This window comes from Apus apus, chromosome 5 (assembly GCF_020740795.1).
Source record: "Apus apus isolate bApuApu2 chromosome 5, bApuApu2.pri.cur, whole genome shotgun sequence".
NCBI lineage: Eukaryota > Metazoa > Chordata > Aves > Apodiformes > Apodidae > Apus > Apus apus.
In genome coordinates this window covers 11,742,505-11,766,088 of record NC_067286.1, presented here as the reverse complement: position 1 = coordinate 11,766,088, position 23,584 = coordinate 11,742,505, and the positions used below count along the sequence as shown (strand labels likewise).

At 45.4% G+C, this 23,584-nt stretch overlaps 2 protein-coding genes and 2 non-coding genes across 8 annotated transcripts in view; all 4 read right to left on the bottom strand.

The window, feature by feature from the left end:
- Positions 1-1,704: 1,704 nt before the first annotated feature.
- On the bottom strand, positions 1,705-6,388 carry RPL27A (ribosomal protein L27a). Of its 2 annotated transcripts, none has more exons than XM_051620922.1 (5): positions 5,806-6,388; positions 4,634-4,697; positions 3,931-4,006; positions 2,931-3,105; positions 1,705-1,883 (listed from the first exon to the last, which is right to left on the bottom strand). In XM_051620922.1, exons 1-5 carry the CDS (start codon positions 5,833-5,835, stop codon positions 1,755-1,757), a joined length of 474 nt encoding a protein of 157 aa, XP_051476882.1. In that variant the 5' UTR covers positions 5,836-6,388; the 3' UTR covers positions 1,705-1,754. The 2 variants fall into 2 exon arrangements, with proteins under 2 accessions (XP_051476882.1, XP_051476883.1); XM_051620923.1 differs by lacking the exon at positions 5,806-6,388 and adding an exon at positions 5,019-5,077.
- LOC127386119 (small nucleolar RNA SNORA3/SNORA45 family) lies at positions 2,518-2,649 on the bottom strand. The gene has a single exon (XR_007889811.1). It is a non-coding gene; the product is annotated as a small nucleolar RNA SNORA3/SNORA45 family (small nucleolar RNA).
- LOC127386118 (small nucleolar RNA SNORA3/SNORA45 family) lies at positions 3,424-3,555 on the bottom strand. The gene has a single exon (XR_007889810.1). It is a non-coding gene; the product is annotated as a small nucleolar RNA SNORA3/SNORA45 family (small nucleolar RNA).
- Positions 6,389-6,929: 541 nt separating the features above from the next.
- Positions 6,930-23,584, bottom strand: part of DENND2B (DENN domain containing 2B) — a 180,585-nt gene continuing 163,930 nt past the window's right edge. For 3 of the 4 annotated variants that reach the window (XM_051620907.1, XM_051620908.1, XM_051620909.1), the window contains 6 exons: positions 12,337-12,514; positions 11,203-11,244; positions 10,087-10,198; positions 8,873-9,112; positions 8,114-8,200; positions 6,930-7,713 (listed from right to left, as the gene is read on the bottom strand). In XM_051620907.1, the coding sequence (XP_051476867.1) occupies positions 7,679-7,713; positions 8,114-8,200; positions 8,873-9,112; positions 10,087-10,198; positions 11,203-11,244; positions 12,337-12,514 (694 nt within the window). In that variant the 3' untranslated portion in view covers positions 6,930-7,678. The remainder of the gene's footprint in view (positions 7,714-8,113; positions 8,201-8,872; positions 9,113-10,086; positions 10,199-11,202; positions 11,245-12,336; positions 12,515-23,584) is intronic. The other variant, XR_007889634.1, reaches the window with a different exon arrangement.

Genomic DNA, 23,584 nt, shown 5'->3' with positions numbered 1-23,584 from the left:
CTCTAAGCCTCCTGATGAATTGCCTTCTCCAAGGCCTGGTTATTGCAGGATGTCCTTGCCCAGTGCCAGCTGTGGCACTAACTGCACACCTCTCTGACTACACCTTTAACCTGTACACATACAGAGTACCTCTTACACAAAATCACCCACAGCATCAGCTCACTGACAAGATTCCCACGCCACGTCTCCTCTCACAGCACCCTCTGGCTCACTGCTACCTGCCTGGCAGCGCCCCACAGTCTTTCCCTGCCCGCACCTCGGCTCCCCCAGCTCCCAGAACGAACAGCAGGATCCCCAGGAGAGAGCACATGGCTTCAGTGCTCTAGAGAAGACCCGATGTAACACAAAGTCACCCTTCCATGGACAACGTGAAGAGGCTCACCGACTGAAGGAGCCACACAAAAGCACCAGGCATGGGTACACACCCAACGCTGGACACTGCAGCCTGGCACTTCCAAAAGAGAGTGAGAATCACAGAATCCTAGGGGTTGGAAGGGACCTCGAAAGATCATCTAGTCCAACCCCCCTGCCACAGCAGGATCATCTAGAGCACATCACACAGGAACGTGTCCAGGAGGGTTTTGAATGTCTCCAGTGAAGGAGACTCTACAACCTCTCTGGGCAGCCTGTTCCAGTGCTCTGTCACTCTCACAGGAAAGATTTTTCTGATGTTCACGTGGAACCTCCTGTGTTCCAGTTTGCACCCATTGCCCCTTGTCCTATCACTGGACATCACCGGAAAAAGCCTGGCTCCATCCTCCTGACACTTGCCCTTAACATATTTGTAAACATTGATGACGTCGCCCCTCAGCCTCCTCTTCTCCAAGCTAAAGAGACCCAGCTCCCTCAGCCTTTCCTCATAAGGCTCATTCCACTCCATCATCTTTGTGGCTCTGCACTGGAGTCTCTCAAGCTCTCCCTGTCCTTTCTGAACTGAGGGGCCCAGAACTGGACACAATATTCCTGATGCAGCCTCACCAAGGCAGAATAGAGGGGGAAGAGAACCTCCCTTGGCCTACTAACCACACCCTTTCTAATGCACCCCAGGATGCCATTGGCCTTCTTGGCTACAAGGGCACATTTCTGGCTCATGGTCATCCTCCTGTCCACCGGGTCCCTTTCTCCTACACTGCTCTCCAGCAGGTCAGCCCCCAACCTGTACTGGTACATGGGGTTGTTCTTCCCCAGATGCAAGACTCTACACTTGCCCTTGTTGAATTTCATCAGGTTTTTCCCCACCCAAGTCTCCAGCCTGTCTAGGCTCTGAATGGCAGCACAGCCTTCTGGTGTGTCAGCCACTCCTCCCAGTTTAGTCATCAGCAAACTTGCTGAGGGCACACTCTGTTCCCTCACCCAGGTCGTTGATGAAAATATTGAACACCACCGGTCCCAGTACTGACCCCTGAGGGACTCCACTAGTCACAGACCTCCAACTAGATTTTGTCCCAGTGACCACAACTCTCTGACTTCTTCCTTTCAACCAGTTCTTGATCCACGTCACTACCTGATCATCAAGCCCATACTTCCTCAGCTGATCTACAAGCATGCTGTGGGAGACAGTATCAAATGCCTTACTGAAATCAAGATAAGAAGCAGTCAAACCACTCATCAAAACCTGCCAGAATTCACTAAGTGGACACAACTTGAGGTGAACGAGTGCCTGGACCAGGGAGGGAAAAAATCAGAAACTTCTGTGAATCAACATATTTTTACACATTGTGTTTATTCAACTTTTTTGAATAAAACAAAGGCTTTCATGCCACAAGCACACAGGCACCGCCAACTTCTTTGATCTTCTCCTCTGCTCTTCTACTGAAGAACTTTGCTTTCACAATTACAGGCTGCTTGGGCAACTTCCCCTTGCCCAGGACTTTGTAGTAGCCCTACAAAAATAAAACAACCCGTTAAGTGTTGTCATCAGCTTGCAGGGCCCTGCATCCAGACCTGCCTTTTGGTTACACCAGTTAAAACCAAAGCCACAATCACCATGACCTTACACTCAGTGTTGGTCTCCAATATAGAATTGATGCAAATGCAAGAAAAATACCCTTCTTGACCTACTGAGGCTGCATTTGCTCAGGGGAAGAGCAGAAAGTTGAGCTTTTCCTGTATTTTAGAGGCTGGACATTTTTTTTTTCCCCAGAGAACACTGTGAAATCCGGTACAGAAGTTCTCAACCTTTCCCCACTTTACAGGAGAGAGCATCTGGTTGCACCTCCAAGTCCCAATGACTCCTGCTCAGTGCTCTTTAGCTTTGGAAATCCTGGTACTTCTGAACAGAGAAGAGGACACTTCTGCACATCTTAAACAGACAACTAAAGCTTTTGCAGCAACAGCTGTTCTCTGCCACTGGAATACTCTCATTTCATTCCTCTCCTTCACATTAAAAGGACAATCGTGGCACAAGGTCCATTGATGCTACAGCTGTTGAATTCATCACTTGTTAAGAGGCAGCATAACTGGCCAACAGAGGTACCTCAGCTTGGGATGCAAACCATACCCACTTCTCCGACCAGCTGGTGTCACTGATTCGGTGGCTGGCTGAGATACCAGACATCACAGCCAGTGAATAGAGACCAGACATTTCTGTCCGAGAGCTACAGCACACCATGACAAGCAAGCATGTTAAGATGTGACTCTAGTCTCGATATTCAAGAAGTGTCATTTAGTTCTGCCATGTTACTATGTGTATCTTCAGCACCATTTTAAACCAGTAATCTTTCATCACCTTCCAAAATAAGTAATTCCCTCTTCACTATCAAGCTCAAGTTTTATATAAAAGTAACAGCATAAGTACCTGTGTAACTACCTATACTGCAAGGTACTGTCCTGAGACGTTCACACACGTTCCAGCAGTTTTCCTACTTGGATACACAAAGCTAGTTACACAAGTGACCAGGAACTGCAGGTCTGAACATGCAGAAACTTACTGAGCGCACAACATCGATGACTGGGGCCAGTCCAGCCTCTTTTTTTGCATAATTGAGCCTTGTCTGTTCACTGACAAGTGTCCACAGTTTATCCAAATTGACAGTAGGGCAGAACTTTTGATTTCTCTTCAAGTGATAGTGTTTCATGCCTACTTTTCCAAAGTAACCGGGGTGACTGTGAAAGAAATACATTCCTCATTAGATCACTTAAACTCATCCTAAGCAGTTAGGACTACGAATCAACACTGAAACAAGCATCTTACTTGATCAAAGTAATCCAAATGCCACATTATACTTTCATGCATATTAATAAATGTAGTATTTAAGTGTAATAATCAGTGATTGGTACCCAAACCAAAAGGAATTTTCTCTTGTAGTGTTTGTTGTCCCTTGAACTCACAACTGAACCCCCCTCACTGGTAAGACTAGCCCAGTTTGTATTTCCAGAGCAACCCCAACTCTTGTGAACCCGAGGAGGGCTGCACTGCCTAAGGAGTGTCACTAACCTGGTGACTGACTGAGTCAGGAATGGTCACAGCCAGTGAATATAGATTAGTGGTCACTGTCCGAGTACTCTAGCACACCAGGACAACAGGCAGTGTCCAGATGTGACTCTAGCCTCGGCAACAAGGAAAGACATTCCATCCCTTACCTGTACCATATGCAGCTACACAGGATGCAGTTCGGATTCAATGTAACATTTTGAATTTTCATACCATTTTGTGTGTGCATCATTAACCACAGACCATATTTAACAAGCAAGTTTGATCAAGGTTACCAAATGCTGCACTGACCTCAAAGATGCCTGGTTTAAGCAAAAAGGCTTTTGATTTTCAGGTAAGTGGGAACACAAGTTGACTGTAGCTACAATGACATGCTCCACATTAGAGGAAAAACCACGTAAGATTGCATGGAATTTCATTTATTCACACATAAAAGTTAGTTGTTTCTACTTCAGGAACATAGATTTTGCTATTATATGTTTAAAATGTTAGCTTACTATTTATCAAAGTTAATCCTGTGATGGTGCAAACCACCAGCATTACCACGTCCTCCAGGATGTTTCCTGTGTTTGCCTAAAAAGAAAAAATTGAGCTTGTTACACTACGAATATTACATGTAATACCTGGGCTTACAGGTATGTTTAGTATCAACTTAAGGCAATTATTCTGATTCTGTCCCCTCTTCTGAATTAATGTCAACTCAATGAGATGGGAGAACTGAATGCCAGCTCTACAAAAGAGAAAAAAAACACACTAGCCATAGCACGTTTCGGGTTAGTTTACTGGAGTGCAAGACACCAGTGCTGGCACAAGTGGTGTAGTAAGAACAGGCAGGAGTGACTGAAAGTTAGATGGGACACAGCACTGGCCCATAAGCTTAACATGTCAGGCAATCAGTATCAATCCCCTGAACGCTGCTGTATTTAAGTTACAAATCCAATGAGACCTAAGAAAACGTGCAAGCCTTGGGATCCGCCCACCGGCGTGGCATATGCCCCCGCAGCACAAGCATCACCCCCGCACACTGCAGCCTTCAGTACTGCTCACTACTCCCCACCGTGTGCGAGGCACCCTGCACCCACAGTCTCCTTTTCCTGCAACCCGCCATGAAGAGCGGCACCCCCTCGGGACCGCAGCGGGACCGACGGGCACGCACCCACCGGCGGGCCTGGGCCTACCAGCGGCCGCCTCCCCACTCACCAACGCGGCCATGGCCGTGGCTAACGTGTCCCCTCAGCTTCCGGGTCTTCCTTAGTCTGGAAGGCTGCGGGGAAGGGGGAGAGCAGCCGTGAGCCACACGCGCAGCAGGAGGCCGGCCGGCCCCCCCCACCCACCCCCGCCCGCCCCGGGGCCGCCGCTGCTCCCGCCGCGCAGGCCCCCGGCGCCATGGCGGCGCGCGCCCGCCGCGGCAAGGCCCGAGCGGCCTCACCGCGTCCTGAGGGAGCCGCGGGCTGCGGGAAGCGGCCCCTCCCCACCCCTCCCTGCTCCCCAGCCACGTCCCGCCGCAGGACGGCGGGGACCCCGGCGGGACCCCCAACCCAACCCAACCCAACCCAGCCCGGCCCGGCCCGGCAGCAGGACCCACCATCTCGGCAGCGCGCGCCGGGGAAGAGAGAGAGAGAGGGAGGGAGAGAGAGAGGGAGGGGGCGGGGCCGGGCCCGGCTCTCGCGAGGCTTCCCGAGCCGCCCGGAGCGGGGGGTCAGTCTCGCGAGACCCGCCGGGACGCGGGTTCCGCAGCGGGAGCAGCGCGGGGGGCGGCCCCGCCGGCGGCCTCCAGAGGGGACCCTGGTGCGGCTCCGGGCCCGGCCCTCCCTGCGGCTGCGGGAGCCGCGGCCCCGAACAGCTGCCCCTGCCGCGGGGCTGAGTCGAGCAGGGGGACAGCGGCAGGTACTGCTCCGTCCGGATGACGGACACGACTCGCCTTCCCGTCCCTGCGTGACCCGGGGCAGGAGGAGGATTTTGAGTGGAATTTAGGAAAACTGCCGAGCTTGGTCACTTTATTAAGCATCGGTAAGAGCAGGAAAACAAACACTACGGGCTCAAACACGACTAGAGTAACAATGCCTGGGAGTGCTGTTCTTTCTCCAGCTTGTTCTCCATGTGTCTCGTGCCACAAGACCAAACAAATCTTGGCAAATACAAAACGTGGGTCTCAGGACTGGATTTGTTTGCTTCAGGAAAACTGGTAACATTCCATCTTCAGGAACACCATTTTTTTTTTTTAACAACTAATGCAAATGACTAGTTTTTACAACTAATATAGAAGGCAAAACAATTCACTATTTTTCTCGTTCTAGGTAATTGCAGGATTGCTTTATAAAGCTGTAGTTGGATTATCAAGCAGCCACAAATTTTTTAAAATGCTAACTCACCTTGTCTGGTACTCTTCCTCTGAGTAACATTACAAAAGGTGGAACACAATGAGTAATACAATGTTTTAAAGCTTTTCTACTTCAATTTTTGAAGTGCAGATGGAGAAAAAACATTTGGGAGATGTTCAGCACAACATTCTTGTGCATCAGCATTTCATGGCTTTTTCTTGCCTTTGTAGCAATCCTTCTCAGCACCTTCAGCCAACGATGATTTATCCATCATTTTCTTAAGAAGACTGTGTATTTCCCCATATCTTTACTAGCAGCTGTAGTTCATAAAATAGCCAGAGTCCACCTGTACAAGTGAAGTTACTCCTTCCTCTCTAGAAGTCATTCTGGAACTTACAGCATATTATAGAACAAAACTAATGGAAATCTACATTTGTGATGACATTTCCATTGAATCAAAAGCACTCAATGTTCTACAGACATTTCAGGTACACTTTGCAAGCTTCTATATATACACAGATGTGAGGGAGGCAAGAAAAAAGGAAATTACTTCACCTTTTTATTGAATAATCCCTCGATTTTCATCTATGAGGCTGAGAGCAAACCAGAACCACTGTCAGGTTAGGAACTGCGCAAGCCTCAAAGCCAATCTAACTAAAGAAATGATAAAAAATAGTGTGGTTTTTTATTTGGTTGTTTTTTTTTTTTTTTTTAAAGGGAAGAAACTAGCTGATCTTCATTAGCTGTCAGAATTGCAAATATATTTGTTTTGTGGTTTAGATCTTTTTCAGACTAAGGGAAAACTTACAGAATCGCAGCAGGGGTTACGTTACCAGATCAGAGGTTAATTAATAAGCTACAATCTCTGATACAGTGACAAAAAGTAATTTGTCACCAACTCATGCAAAGAAGAAACATGTTTTAAGAGATGCTTCGCTGAGGGCAAAATTAGCAGAACAGGGATATAAATGCCTTCTTTCAGCCCTAGTGAAAAACAGTGAAGAAAAAACAAACTACAGGCCATGAAAGAGCAAACCTACTGAAAGACAGGGTCACAATAACCATTTTGTATTTTAATTATAAATTCATTAAAAATCACAGGAAATTTACTCTTGATTTGGTACCTACTCAATATCAGAAACTGTAGAGGTTTGCAATGAATATAAACAAACAGGTGTATTTACAGAGTTTATTAGAAACCATACATACATACATTAGGAAAGGATGTACTGTACCTACTCATTGCAGCTTGCATGCCAAAGAACTGAGAGCTCCTCAGGTTTAACAGTCTTAGTGCAGGATGGATTATAAGTAGTTTACTGACCAGAGTTCAAACCAAGTGGAAGTTTTGTGTTGTGAACCAAGTACCTTATTATCAAGTTACTTCGTTATTTCTTTCTTTTAAAAAATAATTAGAAGGGAAAAAAAAAAAACAACCCACAACTCTGCCACATGAAAGCAGCCCCCTTGTGTACAACCTCTCCCACGTACCCGAGCTCATTCACCCCACAGTATCCAGGCACCAGTGTCACTCTCACAAACACCCCGTGAAGTCAGTGGTTCTGCTGAGACAGTCAGCTGCACATCATCAGCTACTCATTTTTGCACCAAGCATAACTCAATTCATACTAAAGGAAAAAAAAAAAAAAAAAAGCACCTGTTATTCTCAGGAATATACAAATATTTACCACAGTTTTCCTTGCTCATTACAAAATCAGTTACAAAAGCTTACAGCACATTATGTACAAGTTCTATCTAAATACATCAAGGAGCCACCATCTGGCACACTAACAGCATCAGTCGCCACTCCAGGCTGGGGTCAGCTTGCTCTGCTCTCCTCCCACATCAAACTTCGAAATGCTGCAGCTGTCTCAGGTGCAAGAGTCATAAATAGTCTTTGGGTTGGTATTGCAGCAGAAAGGAGTTAGTTCTTCTTGTGAAGGAACTTCATTTTGTTTCCTAAAGAAAGAACACCATCAGCCTCACCGTAACAAAAAGCCAAGGGCAATCAAACGTAACTCTGGAAATGGGTCTTAATTTGTATTGCAGCTGCTACAGAGTAACTGCTCTGTTTGATAGCAGCAGAGACACAGTCCTGAGAGGTCAGCCACCTTCTTTTCCTCCTCCTTGGTGATGGTTTGGTTCCCTCACCCCCAAGTGAAAATGAATGTGTTAACAAGGATCATAATTAAAGCTGGATTTGACAGCTGTCAAGCACGCTTCCCTTGTTTGTCTTTTAATATCCCCTATCACATTGAAACCGCTCGACTATCCGATTTTAGCTCAGGTAACGCTTTTCTAAACTAAAAACAAGACACCGAAATTCATTTCATAAATACTTCTGCAGATTTTTTCTCACCAAGGCCCCGCAGAAACTTGTTTACTCCGCTTTGCTCCGTGTCTGGAAGCTCCTCCAAGTACTGCTCAACCCTCTGCTCGAAGAGGCCTGTGGGGGAGGGCAGGAAAAGACTGTCGGGTCGGGCCGAGCCGGGCCAGCCCAGCCCGTGTCCCCGACCCTCCCCACCCGCCGCGGTGCCGGTCGCGCTGCCGGTCACGGTGCCGGTCGCGGTGCCGGTCGCGGTGCCGGTCGCGCTGCCGGTCGCGCTGCCGGTCACGATGCCGGTCGCGCTGCCGGTCACGGTGCCGGTCACGGTGCCGGTCGCGGTGCCGGGCGGCCCGGAAGGGGCTGCGCGGAGTCAGGAGCTGCGAGCCCCGGGCGTGCCGGGGAGGGGCGGGAGAGCAGGGGCAGAGGGCGGCCCCGCACCGCCCCGGGCCCGCGGCTCCCGGCACCGGGCCGGGCTCCTCCGAGCTGCGGCTGATTGTTCTTCTGCCGGCCGGGCTTCGTCTTAGGAATCCCGTCCTGTGGGAGCGCTGGCAGGCCGGCCCTGGGGCCGCTTCCCGTCAGGGATCGGCTGCGGCCTTCGCAGCATCGTTCCTCGGAGGGATTATGGGGTGAATCTTCCGGTGAAAGCCGCTCTCTTTTCGCCGGGGCAGCTGCCCCCGAGGCCCGCGAGGAGCCGGCAGCGGCTTTCGGGGGGTTTGTCGGCCCCACGCAGGTCACTCCGCTCCCCACGGGGCCTGCGCAACACGCCAGTCAAGAAAGAAAACCCACCCTTACCTTTTGCCCGGCATTTTCTCAGCTCTCTGTCCTGGATGAAGCCAGCGAACATTTGGGATTCCATGAAAACTTCCAAGAAGCGACGGATGCTCTTGGAGGCCACAGATTTGCGGAAAGCCTCCCTTTGGAAGGCACGCTCTCCTTTTTCATTCTGGGCTAGGAACAGGGAATAATGGCCAATGGTCTCCACAAAGAACCGGATGAAGACCTCAGACACTAATCCGTTCAGTGTGTTACATTCTGCAAAACAAGGTGGCAATAAGACATCAAAATCAGCTGCTGCCAGAGCTCTCAGCCTTGTCATCCACACGGGGCCAGGTGCTGTCACCTGGCGCTGTGCTAGTAACTGAAAGGAGTCTGTACAGCTCCTTGCAGCCCTGGATGCACGTCAGACAGGGAACAGGATAACAGCTTCATAATCGAGAGTGCCAGTCTACATAACTGGGGTTTCATAACCACGAGTCAATGAGAAAAACAAATCCTCAGGGAACATCTCAGAAAATTAAAAGTTATGCCTCATATTTTAACTCTTGAGTAAGCGTTCCTGAGAAGCTTCTGAATTATCCAGAATTAAAATATTTGCTCTGGGGATAATAAGCCTTTACCAAGAACTGATCAAAAAGAATATGTCATAGAATTTGGGTTTTCATAATTTCTGAGATGTTGAAGTAGTTTTACATATGTAACACAGATCAGTAGAAATAAATTTCAAAAACTGAATGAGGGCCTGTTTCATACCTTTCAACCACAGGCATTTAAATTCACCCTGGGCTGTTATTATAATTGCTGGAGAGAAATATGAACCTCCAGAGGCAACTCAGCCCCTCTTGCAATGAAACTATTTTCTGGAGGTACCTGCTTCACTCCCCTGAATATACTGAGCGCCAAGAGCAACTCCAAACTCAGACACACCCCTAAGCATGTAGAGTTATCTGGTTTGAATTAGGGCCAAGTTAACTGCAAACCTCTGCTTGAGTAAAGGTTTAGAGGCACTCATGGGAGTGCATGTAATTTACAAAGAAATTAAAATGGATTGCTGACAATGTATTACTGTGGGTTGATGCTATCAGTCCCATTCCCAGTGTGCTCAAAGACTTCAATGTTGCAAAAGCTATTTTGAGTACTAAAGCCCCATCTTTCTTTGTCCTGGATGGAAAGTCTCAATCCTACCTACATGCTTGTATGTATTAGTCTCTTTTTCCAAATGAACTTACCATCATCTGAATCACTATCTGAATCCTGATTTATCAGTTCATTCTTTCTCTCTAGAGCCTGCTCCAGAGCAGCTTGCAATTTTCTAGGTAATAGTGTGTCTTCATCATCCATCTGACAGAGGAAAACAAATGTTTAGATTACATTAATCTAGGCAGCCTCTACAGCAAAAACTTTTGCAAAGTTTAGAATTCAGATGAAAAAAAGAGTTTTGTATCTAAACATAAACAAACTAGTGGAAACCTATGTGCAACTATCATACATTTAAAAACAAAATTTCTTGTCGCTTTTAATGAGATTAAAGTGAGAAGTTATAATCCAGAGAGCAAGGTAAACAGCTATACAGAAATTTGGAATCAGCTCTTTACTTGAGAGAGTCCAAATAATTGTTTTTAACTAAAGACACACCATGCAAAGCCTAGCTATGTGTACACACAGCTGCTCTTGTTTGCTTTAGGCAGCTTCTTCAGTTCTTGACAGTTGTTTTTACTTATATTCTAGTGTATCTTTTTTTCTGGGTTTCCCCTTTGTTGCTCTCTTCATCTTATTTAGTGCTTGTTCAGCAAAAGCAAGTAGACACAAGAATCTCAGCTCTGCAACCACTACTCAGCAGCCATATCTTCCAGGGAATTGTACAAGAAAGTTGACTCGTCTAACCTGCAGGTTGTTATTTTTGAAATTGCTATTTTGAAATACATTACTATCAAGAGATTATGATCCTTCATCTCCTGTTTGCAAGGCTCATGGTTTTTTTACCACATTGAACTGTTCTCCTTTCCTCTCTCCCTCAGAAAATTTTCTGTGCAATTTTTATCCTTCTCACTTCCAAGAGTGTGAGTTTTCTTGCTAACATACTATCATCTTTGGATATTTCCTTTGCACTGTGAATACAGTCCTTGATGTCTTCAGACAGTTACCACATCAATTCCTTTTGCATACCTGAAGACTGGTACTTATTTGCAGGTGAAACAGAAAATGAGCCTTTTTTTTTTTTTTTTCCCTAGTCTCTTTCCCCCCACACAATTCCTGCCAAATATCTCTAATCAAAGAAACCCAATCATGCTAAAGGAGTAAACAGCTTGGTAGACTGCATGGCAACATTTCAAGCTGTACTTTACCTGTCTGATGAATCGATCAGATCCCAGGTTAACCATCAAAGCCTAGAGAAAAGAGAACACCATAGTGAAATATATCTGAAGAGACAGAGAATGTTCATTTGTGTCTGCCTTTTTATAGCAAAATATCATCTGAATGGTCCCAAACCCCACCATGAATCAAATTCCTACTGTGAAACAACAGGTTGTGTGCTTTATAAAACAAGAAGATGAAGTTTTCCTTTAGAGCTTAAAGTCTAATTTAACATAAATAGAACCAATCTCATACTAGGTGAATATGTAAATAAAAGCTAAAAGGGTTAAGCAGACCTTTCTTCTTAAATCTAAACAAGTTATTGTGAATCCTCTTTGTTAACTACATATGAAAAGTACTTCAGAGAGGTTTAAAGAAAACTGTGTCATTTGAGGCAGCAGAGATTCTGGAGGACAAGGGTGTGACATATTAATGACAATGAAGCAGCAAAGCTGAGAGATGGAGCTGGGAAGATGTGAGAGAGCAATGTTAGGAATGTGGGAGGAAAAGAGAGCACAGATTTACATGGGCCAGAACCACAAAAAGCCTTGAAAGTGAAAACCAGATTATAAAATTTCATAGAAAAATTACACAAAACTAATAGGAGTAAGAGAGAAGAGTGTGCCCTTGAGTATTTTTGTGGTATTTTACTGGAGAAGCTGATGAACTCTCCTTTGATTTCCAATATAGTATTCACAAAGTTTTAGAAGTAAAAAAAGAAAAGCCTTAAAGGTTTTATTTTCTGTGCTGTCTGTGGCTTCATGCACAACTGCCATTAGCATTAACAGGTGTCATAGCAGATGGCACTTGATGCCTTCCTCTTCTTGTTGCAGGTACAACAAAATCAGAACAAATCAGCATATTTACACTGTACTTACTTGTTGACCAGGTTAACATTCACTTTTCTCTGTCAAGGTTCCAGGTATGGGAATAGGGGCAGAATAAAGAGAAGACTAAACCTACTACTGCAGTTTTACCAAGAGGCAGTTGCCCATCAGAATTAGACAGAGAAGAAACAAAAAGACAGTTTAAAAAATAAGAGAGGATTTCTGTGCGAATGGGAGGCCCTCTCCAGGGTGAGGCCAGCCTTACTGTAACCAAACAATTCTGGTGCCAGCTCCTACCTCCTCAACAGGCAGCTCCTTCAGTTTGGGCAGAGAGCTGGAGAGCAGTCCCACCAGGAAGGGGGTAGGGCAGCACACAATGTCAATCATGGATGAGGGCAGAACAGGAATGAAGGTGTGCTGCCAGGAGAAAGGGTACAGCAGGGCCACCACGGCGTGCGAGCAGCTCGAGAGGGTACTGGAGAGATAGGAACAACCATGTTAGCAGAGCTTGTTCCTCATCCACACCACCTAACACCTGCAGATAAACTTAGTGTGTTACAAGTGCCCAAGGGGCTGCCTTTTAACATATCACATCTGGCTTCAAACTGCCTTTGTCCCCTTCCAGTCCATACCACGTCTGTACTATGTGATGTAGTAGCTCCTCTTTCTTGTGACCACCTCTAGCTACTTGAAACTAAAGTTAAAAAACTACAATCAATTCGTTTTATTACAACAGTCAGGAGACACTTTTATCTACAAAATGAGGTTTAATGTTCCCAACAGCTGTCAACAGCAGCCACTTTGAAAGATGCTCAAAATCCGAAAGCTGTTATAAACAGGTCAGTAGTAACAGCACATAATACTGAGGTTCTTATGTCAAGCCCTAATGCACAAATAGGGGAAAATTAAAAATAACATTAAAAAGAATGGGGAAAAATAATCCAAAAGAACCAACTAAATCAGAGGTAAAAAAAAAACACCCAGCAATCAATGCTTGCTCCAAAGGAAACTAGTAAAAGCAACACATTTTTCAAAGTTTGTATATGTTTGTGACAGCAGCATATTTTTATTGCAATAGATTTTGATGGGCTTATTGACCAACTCTAATAATAAAGGCATTAACCTTGCTCAGTAGAACACTCTAAAATACACATCGATATCCCCTAAATACTGAGGCTTAATATAATTAATGGGAAACATCTTACATGGTCCTTCCATCTACTGAAGATGATTCCATTTTGCAGTCACATGGTTTCCAAATGTTAAAAATAAAGGAACATCATTACCAAGCTATTTTAGTATCAGGGGAATGAAGACAGGCTCCCCATTGCAGAGCTTTGATTTTGGAGAGAGTTACAATGTCTGCTTCTCTCAGGCTGAGGATGACAGAAATTTGGATTTTTACCCAGCCTAGCATGACTGAGCTAATTTTCTCACAGTAAAAACTTCTGCTGTGCTTAATGTAGCCACAAAGAACTATAAATAACTAATAATTTTAGAGCTGTTACTGCTTGAGAATGCTGGGAGGGAAACGCTGATTTCTTGTGCTGCAAGACTGGTTGGAGACTTTAGGTGGCATTAGACTTCCACTGGTATTACCCTCACCAGCGTTTTTAGTTTTGCATTATTCCAAGGCCAGGAGAAACTTTTCACCTGTTTGTTCCTGTCAGTGACTAACCTTTGAAGTTTGCTGAATTGGAAAAGTGAGAATTAGAGGACAAGGAGAGAAAAGATTGGGGAAGAGCAAATGCTTGCCTTCTGCTGCAAATAATCTGTGTGGTTTTGGTTTTCTTGACGTTAACATCTACCAGTAGCATGTACTTACAAGATATGCTATATGACAGGTTTGTTGTAAAATGATGCATTTCTCTAATTTTTTTTACATTTGTTTAGTTGGTTTATTTTACAGCAGGCAACAGTCCTGCCACTGGCTCACATTTTGGTCTTGAGTGTCTGCCATAGCAAGTGGTGTGTTTCAGAGGAGCTGTGGAGCACAGTACAGACTCCCAGCACTTTCTCAAGCTCACTTTCATGACTCCGTGGCATTTTCAACTACTACAAATTCAGTCATCTTAGCTGAGTGACTAAAAAAAGAGCCACGTTAAGCTAAAAGCAGGAAGACAAACATTCTTCTGTTACCGGTTAGTGTTTTTTTCCTTTCTATAGAATGCCCTTTTGTAACTTGTTGTTTTACACACAGAGCTGTGACGTAAATCAGCCCCTGCATCCTCTTGTGCGTGCTATTCCCACGCTAGGGCAGGCTTCGGGCCCCAGCCCAGGACACTGTTTTCTCTTCCAGAGCTTTCCTGGGAGCTGGCTGGGGCAGGGCAGCAGCTGAACACAGCAAGCAGCCATGGGGGAGGTGTCCTGCAGCAGCAGCATCCTGTTCTGCTAGTGTCCCATGTGTCACGCCCTCCCCCTTGTCAGCACCTTGGCCTATGCGTTTTAAGGCTCTGCACACAGGTTTTCAGAATTCAGTCTCAGAAATCTTTCCTTGTGAGACATCTCAGGCAGACTCCCACGAAACACTTGCTCCAAACTTTCAATCCCCAGAATCACCTGCTGCCCTTCCTCCTGCACACTGCTGGTGCAGAGGGATTCCCCCACGCTGTTACCAAACTCTTGTTGTACAAAGGGCCTGTGTCTTCTGTAGCTCAAAAAAATCACAGAATCACAAAATGACAGAATCATCATGGTTAGAAAGGACCTCTGAGATCACCGAATCCAACCATCAACACAAAAAAACCCCCACAACCTTGGCCACTAGAACATGTTCTGAAGTACCCAATCTACACAGCTTTTGAAAACGTCCAGGCATGGTGATTCCACCACCTCCCTGGGCAGGCCGTTCCAGTGCCTGACCACTCCTTCAGTATAGAAATTCTTCCTAATATCCAATCTAACCTGCCCTGAAGCTAAGTCAGGCCATTTCCTCTGTCCTATTATTATCCAGTTGGGAGAAGAGACCAACACCCACCTCTCTACAACCTCCTTTCAGGTAGTTGAAGAGGGCGATGAGGTCTCCCCTCAGCCTCCTCTTCTTCAGACTAAACAACCCCAGTTTCTTCAGCCGCTCCTCATAAGACTTGTGCTCTAATCCCTTCACCAGCTTGGTTGCTGTCCTCTGGACACATTCCAGCACCTCAGTCCTTATAGTGAGGGACCCAGAGCTGAACACAACACTTGAGGTGCAACCTCACCAGTGCCGAGTACAGGGGCATGATCACTTCCCTACTCCTGCTTGCCACACTATTCCTGATGCAGACCAGGATGCCATTGGCCTTCTTGGCCACCCGGGCACACTGCTGGCTCATGTTCATCTGGCTGTCAACAAGCAGCCCCAGGTCCTTTTCTGCTGGGCAGCTCTCCAGCCACTCTTCCCCAATTACAGATACAAATATTTAACAACACCAGGCCCAAAACTGAGCCCTGAGGGACACCAACTAGATTTGACCCCATTTACAACAGAACTCCGGGCCCAATCATCCAGCCAGTTTTTTACCCAGTGAAGGGTACACTAGTCTATGCCATGATTCTCCAGCTTCTCCAGGAGAATGCTGTGGGACACAGTGTCAAAGACTTTACTAAAGTCTAGGTAGGCAACCTCCACAGCTTTCCCCTCATCCAATACCCAGGTCACACGGTCTGATTCATAATCAGAGAGGATACACATTTTTCACTTCAGCGTGAGGCTTTTACATTCTGTAAGGTCAAATCCAGAGATTATTGGTGTAAGGGAACCCTCAGTTTAAATCTCTAAAATACGGTTCATATCCTTTTAAAAGGGTGTTATTCATGAGAATCGTGTTTGGTAAAATGAAAAGAAAGCCCTGCCCTGGGAAACCAAGTCCACTCCAGTTTTTTCTTTCAAGATGTTCAGCCTACACATTGTCCCACTGTTCTTGTTTATGAGAAATAAGAAGTAAGGTCAGATTATTTATTTTCTTTAAGGTGTGTGAAGCACACAAAGTAAAACAACAGAATACTAAAAGAAATTAGATTTTTAAAATGTTTTCCATTTTCACAGTCCAGGGCAGCTTTGATAATACAGAGAGTTGGTTTTAAGAGTGGGCTTTTTCATTTGGTCTGTGCAGTTTTACAGGAAAGCTGCATAACATTCTAGCTGTCATCCTACTGGAAAACACTTCTTATATTACCCATATGCAGGTAATTTTATACATGGGCACAAGAAACCAAACTGTTGCATGAATCAGGCACTAACAAGGAACAGAAAACATCGCGTACTTCAGAAGGGAAGCCCGAGTCATGCGCAAGCGGGAGACGTGTTTTGATGATCCCGTGGTTTAGGCTTGTGTCAAAAGCAAATTTATATGACTTGACTTAAAAAGAACATTTACTGTCCTTTAGATAGGAGTATATCTGATATCAGTTTCTGGGTTGGTCAGCAAACAAAGAACCCCAAGTCTAGGCTATATTAATATCTAAGTACGGCACAATTATCACATTCTGAGAAATACAGGTTTTCTGCTGTTGAGCAGTGACCAAACACTGCTCTGGCTGTCGGGAGCACTGCTGATGTGGGTGCTGTGCTGGATGTGTCTGTTTCAGAGAACCATGGTTCCTTGCATGCTGCAAGTCACCAGCTATCCTGAAATCTTAGTCATATTCAGTTCCATATACTACTCACACTGGAAATATTCCACAGATACACTTGACTATTCTGTTTTCTCTATAATAGCCAAAGGTTATATTCCTTCCCACTTCTCCTTCTACCACTGACTATTTCTCACAGATCCAAGAGAGCCCCACACCCTGAGCATCTCCTAAGCCCAGGACTAAGGCTCTAGCACAGAGAAATAATTGCTGGCAGGGCTCCCTAATCCTACCTCGCTACACTCTCCACAGTCATTTTGGCATTTGCATTGAAGGAGAGGAAGGTAAGAATATCCCTTCCCCTTCCTCCTCTCCCAAGGGACAGACAAGTTCATTCAGCCAGGAGGGGAGGGAGAACCACCCCTTACAAACAGGGCCAAGCCACCCAGTGGCTCCATCACTCCAGAACTGGTTCTGCTTTGCCAGTGCTGTGGACCATGCAGAGGACAGGAGCCAATTGTCAGAATCTGGTCCCTCTGCTTCCTCGCATAGAGAAATGTAGCCAAAAATGTAAATTCACAAGTAAGTGTTTCCACTGCCTGTGCTTACTTTTCCACAACCTTTTAATGTTTCTCATTTGTCCCTGCTGATTTAATTATGTTACTCTGTCCACATTTGCTGAACTCTTTCATCTGCTGTGTTAACACACACATGCTCCAGCCCACAACTGCTCTGTGACCCAGTTACCTCCCTGACCCACATCCTTTCATCTGTTCCAGAGAGCTTCCTCCTATTGCAGGTTGGAGTCTGGAGGCTCTGTCCTTCCCAGGTGTAAGACTTCAACTCAGGCGGGTATTACACACTCATGTGCCTTGTCACAGGTCATGGCCATGCTCTTTTGTGATAGATAACTCCTACCCTTGTGCCACTGATGAACCGTGTAACAAAACCAGATGCCTGACCCCTCACTCATACACTCTTGAAAGCCTTTCCAGATCCTGGATTTACTCCAGTCTCTGAGAGAGAGAAGTCTGTGATAACGCTGCAAGATAAAGTGGTCTGAGAAGTTTGCAGAGTGCCCTGTTAAAAGGCTGTGGGAAAAGGCTACAGGGCTGAGGATTCAGCCTATCTCCCTTCCAACAGAGACTGTAGAGGGAGAGGGGAAGGACAAAGCAGTAAGCTTGAAAAGTATAAATTAAAAAGAAAACATAAGTAAAAATTGTAGCAGACTGCTGCATTTTGGATGGAAGATGGAGTATGTGTAGGATTGCTCTCACTGTAGTGAGTAGGCAGTAATTCGGTGCAGAACTGGCTGTGCTGGGTACCATACATACCTGAGCTCTGAAAAAATATGTGTTTCTCTGGGTGGATAAGAACAAATAGTAGCAGCACTTTTATTCAGGTGGATAAGACTAAGTAATAGCATTAGGGACAAGATCTACATTAAAAAGTATTAATATTGTTACAGTCTCCATATTCCAGCTGTCTCCCTGTAATTGGCTCCTGCAGCATTCCTGCAGAGGTCAGCTTTTAAAGCAAGCTCTTGAGGACTTCTGGCCTGGTGGAAGAGCTGGCTGACAAAGTGGAGATGTCACTCCTTTCTACCTGCTCCAGAGTGCAGATGCTCAGCTCCAGTGCTCAGCTTGATACCCTGGCACCCTTCTTCTGAGGCTGTGTGCACCCAAAGCCCCCAGATAAATGGCTTGTGCTTCACTCCTGGGGCTGCTGCGAGGACACGTTCCCTTAACACAGATACCACCAACTTCTCTCCAAATAAGGCAGTGAGTAATAAAATGAGCATGCAATAAAGTCTTCGATACAACGGTGCAGCTTTTTAGCAGGAAGACCTACCCCATGAACATTTAAAAATAAAACCACGTGAGTCATTGTGGCTAGAGGAAAAGAGAGGGTGGCAATGGAGCCATCTGACTGCATGGCTGCAGCCACAAATTTGGGAATGTGCAAGTACATGTGCTCAGGAGCAACGGGCACATTCAGAGGCGCAGCATCCGATACAGAGAGGGTGGGGAGGGGGCCGTGGCAGAAAATGACTGCAGGAAGTGTATGGGATAACCTTGCCAGGAACAACATGAAGCAATAAACACCTTTAGGCTTGTAAAGTAATACTGAAGCAAAGCTGAAATTGAGAGTTTTCGAGAAGCGAAGCTGTCACAGTAACGTCACTGCTGAGCAGGGATTAAAGGATACCTGTGTTTGTGTAACATCATTGCTGAGCAGGGATTAAAGGATACCTCTGTGTGCTCATGCATAAGGCCTGCAATTGCTGATGGGTCTGGGAGGCCTGCCTGCTTGTAGGACTGCTTGCATTTGTAAGGCAGTGTTTACACATGAGCGAAATTTAACTTCTTTTCACTTAAATTTTGAAGCTTGTGAGTCTGCCTTGGGCAAAAATTATATAGAATCATGAAGCAATCCAGGTGAGAAAAGACCTCAGGAGGTCAGCTAACTCAACCACCTTGCTTGGCATCAGATCAATTTGCTTCTAAAGCCAGATTAAAAAAATGCTATTTTTTCTTCAATAAAATATCTTTGCTACCCTTTTCTGTGAAAAGGTGGCATGCCTTGGTGGCAAGAACTCAAAGGCTGGCAGGAGGGGGTGACCTGTATGACAAGGACTTCTGCTAGTGATGTGTAAACTCACTCTGATCTGGTTATGTTAGAAGCCATCTTAAAATAATCATTTTGTGCATACTAAAAAGAGACTTAGATAGCTGCTAATTTCTTCTGAAGGAATTGTTCACATGAAGCAGCACCTTCCTTTGCATTGTAGCCCAAGGCAACACAGAGAAATGGGAGGGCCAGCTGGGAGAGGGGGATCATCTTCAGGAAGGGAAGGGGACTGAGTTAAATGTAAAGGCGTAAAAATAAGATCCATGAGACAGAACTGGGAGGAGAAGATGACAAAATGAGCCTGGTGGGCTAGTGAAAATGAAACATGAACTGAGAGCACAGAGACTGGGGTGCAAAACTAAGGGACAGAACAGTGACTGGCTGGGCTGAACAATGCAATGACCAGGGGGGAAATTTAATGTGAACATAATTCATGTTCTGTCACACACATGTGGCCAAATTATTAGGTCCCTGTGAAACTCTTTGCTCACTGTTGCTACAGGCAGATGGAGGGACTGCAAAGCTGGCTGATGGCACCATCATGGCACCACAGATGCTGAGAGGGGCTGCAGCTGCAGGAGGGAAGGTCAGACACCAGCACAGCTGAAGGTCTGTGGCAGAGGCTCGAAGCCTGTACAGGAGATGCAAACCAAATATAACCAGTACTGCTTCTGTACTGCTCCCCCTTGCCCCACTATGCACAGCCTGCTGATAAGCAGGCAGACACAAAACCAGTTTCTATGAGGAATAATTTTCAAATGGAAAAGACAAGTTTCCTCTACAACGGTTATATTTACCTCTCTGTGAGGGGTAGATTATGATCAAAACAAACACCAGAAATTGTGCACAGCTTACTGCTGCTTTACCCAAATTGATTCTACTACATTAATTTGTCTGGACACTGATAGAAAAATTGTTTCTAATGATTACAGAGCAGCAGGAATTATAGTCAGGCTATGCCTGGCTTAACCAATTAAACCAAAGCATGAGGGGACAAGCAAAATACTGTTTTAGGCTTTGAATGAGCAAAAACATTTTTGGCACAAGTTTCAACCTTAATTTACTTTCATTGTGCTGAAATACTTTGCTGAAATGAAGCCTCAAAGACCTTTTCTTTTCCTACTTCTATTTCAATCAGATCAGCCCACAAGTACACACACAAGACATGATCACCCTTTTGGACTGTGAGTACTCTGCTGTGGAAAGGAGTGTTGTCTGAATGAGAGGCTGTAAAGTCAGCCTCTCTCATCAGCAAGGCATGTTTCAGCTCCTGAAAGCTGAATAATGTTTTACTTTTCTAGAAGCCCTTTAGGGGTAAAGAAAATTACAGAGAATCCTTCAAGCCTTTAGAAGTTAGTTTGGAAGTAGAGACTGTAATTTTTGAAGCTATTAAATAATTTTGATTTAATTTGAATATATTATTAATAGATGTATTAACTTTTAATAATGTAATTTAATTTATAATTAAATAATTCAATTTCAGCCTCCTGGACTGAGAATTCCCTGTGGCAGAATCTTTCTGTAAAGGGGCCACACAGAGAGGACTTTCCTGCCATAGCCAATGCATCTCTCTGCACCTGACCCTCAGGTAAATCTGTGCAAATCTGGATAGCTGCAAGAAGTTTAGGATGGAATGGTTGCATACGTGACTTGACAGAGAGTTCTGAACTTTATGAATTTCCTGAATCTGACCTTTCTCTAGAATGATCCATTAGATGTTTAAAATAAAAGTAGTGAGTGCATATTATAGGGAAAATTGAGTGGGTTTAGGCTGTAAAAGCCAGAGTAATGTTTTTGCATTGGGATTGTCACAATGGGAGGTCTCTAGGAGTAACTTTTTTCTCTTGATGCCAGGGGAGATCCGCCAATAAAAAAACTCTGCTCCTAGTGTCTCAATAAAATAGAGAATTCCCTAATGTAAATGTGATCATGATGGAGGGGAACACAGATAATTCATGTGAGAATCATGGTGAGCCAAGTCCATTCAGGCCAATTCAAACACAGCCAGTTTTGAACATTTCATACTTAGTCATTACCCACACTACAACTAATACTTACACAGTTGATCTATGCAACTGGGTAAAGAGCTCCCTTAAGCACAAATAAGACATCTCCTCTGTCTGTGACGGACTGTAAATAATGACTCACTCTTAGTCCAGAAGCTGGTGAAAATCCCTCACTCAGCACAGGAGCTTGACAAAGGAAGAATATTATTCAGGAGCTGAACGTTCCACAGGGTGGGTGATCTAGCAAACCCAGAGCACTGCTATAGCATCATGCCCATCAGTCTCCAGGGTCCATCCACTGCTTCCTTGGCTCCCAAGCCAGGCTTGCCCCCCCGGGCAGCAGCAGCCTGGCACAGAAAGGAAAACCTAACCTTGCTTTTGCCAAGGGTGGAAGGCAGAGTGAAGTCACGGTGGCTTCCCTAATTTGAATGCTGACACAGTTGCTGCAAGTGACCTTCCTGATATCTCACAAAGTACAAACAAGACTTCAGGGATAACACGGCAGGGAGAGAGTGGCACAGACTGAGGAGGAAGTGCATATTTTCCACATTACGTCAGCCCAATTATCAGTTATTGTCCTTTGCAGAGTCTTTTTAGCTAGGCTTACAACTCAAAAAGTGTATGTAGCTACTTAACTCTCACAACTCCTCAAATGGTGTTGTTTTTCCCTCATGACAACAAGCCAATCCCAAACCTTGTTTTGCAAGGAATGAGTCACACTTCAGGTTTTATCTGGTGCTTTCTACAGTGCAGTCTGCCAAAAGCCAAGCTCATAAAATTCTCATAAAGGAATCACAGTGTGGCCTCACCTGACTGGTGAAAGAAGTGCTGCAGCTCCTTATTGGTGGGCCACCAGTGACACAGTTAACTTAGGGACAGACTCCAGTGACTACTGAAGGTGAGTTACAGAGTACTCAGGCACCAATTCCTCTGTACTACTATTCCAGGTAGAAGATTTTTTTTAATTATAAACACAGTGGTTACAACCTAGTTTCTGGACTTGTTTTCTCTGACTTTAATTCCCAGAGCCATGGTTTGCCACGCTGTCATGTCAATGAGTACAATTCATGGAGCAGACTTTCCCAATGGTTTGCATCGTCATCTGTGTCCTATTTCTTATCATAATTAAAACAAATTTTGTGCACAACATCTTCATCGATAAACTCTTCTCTGACCACATCCCCTTTAGCTTAAGCTTGCAACACCCTCTCCAGCCTTGTGCTATCTTATCCTACCACTATGGCTTCATCAGCAGCCCCACTGTAATTACCCGAACACATCCTCCCAGCACACTATGCTCCAGGTACACCAGGCAACGTGGAGCAGAAGAGATGAGAGTCCATCACGGCCCTTGCCTGTTCTTTCATTACTCCCCCAAGAAAGTTTGTTCAGAAGCATGTAGACAGAAAAGCTTTTCTGTCACCATAAATGTCCATCATACCAGAATAGAGAACATCACATAACTTCAGGTAATATTTTGATACACTGGGCACTGTGCTAAGAAACATGCTTAGAGCAAGGAACTTAAATTTTAGTATTTCCTAAAATCACAGAATCACCAAGGCTGGAAAAGACCTTTAAGATCATCAAGTCCAGCCTATGACCAACACCACCACATCAGCTAGACCATGGCACTAAGTGCCACATCCAGCCTTTCCTTGAACACCTCCAGGGATAGTGACTCCACCACTTCCCTGGGCAGTCCATTCCAATGTCTAATCACCCTTTTCATAAGGAAGTGCTTCCTAAAATCTAACCTAACCCTCCCCTGGGCAGTTTCAGGCCAGGCCCTCTCGTCCTGTCACTAGTTACCTGGGAGAAGAGCCCGAGCCCCACTTGACTACAACCTCCCTTCAGGTAGTTGTAGAGAGTAATAAGGTCCCCTCTGAGTCTCCTCTTTTGCTAAACAACTCCAGCTCCCTCAGCCTATCCCTGTAAGACTTTCCCTCTAGTCCCTTCACCAGCCTTGTTGGTCTCCTCTGGACCTGCTCCAGCACCTCAATATCCTTCTTGAAGTGAGGGGCCCAGAACTGGACACAATACTCGAGGTGAGGCCTCACCAGGAATGTGTACAGGGATAGAATTACATCCCTACGGCTGCTGGCCACATTATTCCTGATACAAGCCAGGATGCCATTAGCCTTCTGGGCCACCTGGGCACAAAGAGACCAAAAATTACACCTGTGATGCTCCTGGTGGCCCATGTTATGCAGGAGGGCTGCTGCAGCATGCTGTACCCAACTGAAATTTACAGTGAATGGCTGAAGGAAAGAGCAGGAAAGTTACATGGCACGTTGTAGTGCAGCCAGGAGACATCCTCAGGAACAGCCAGCACGCTGTAGCTGTCTGCCCTG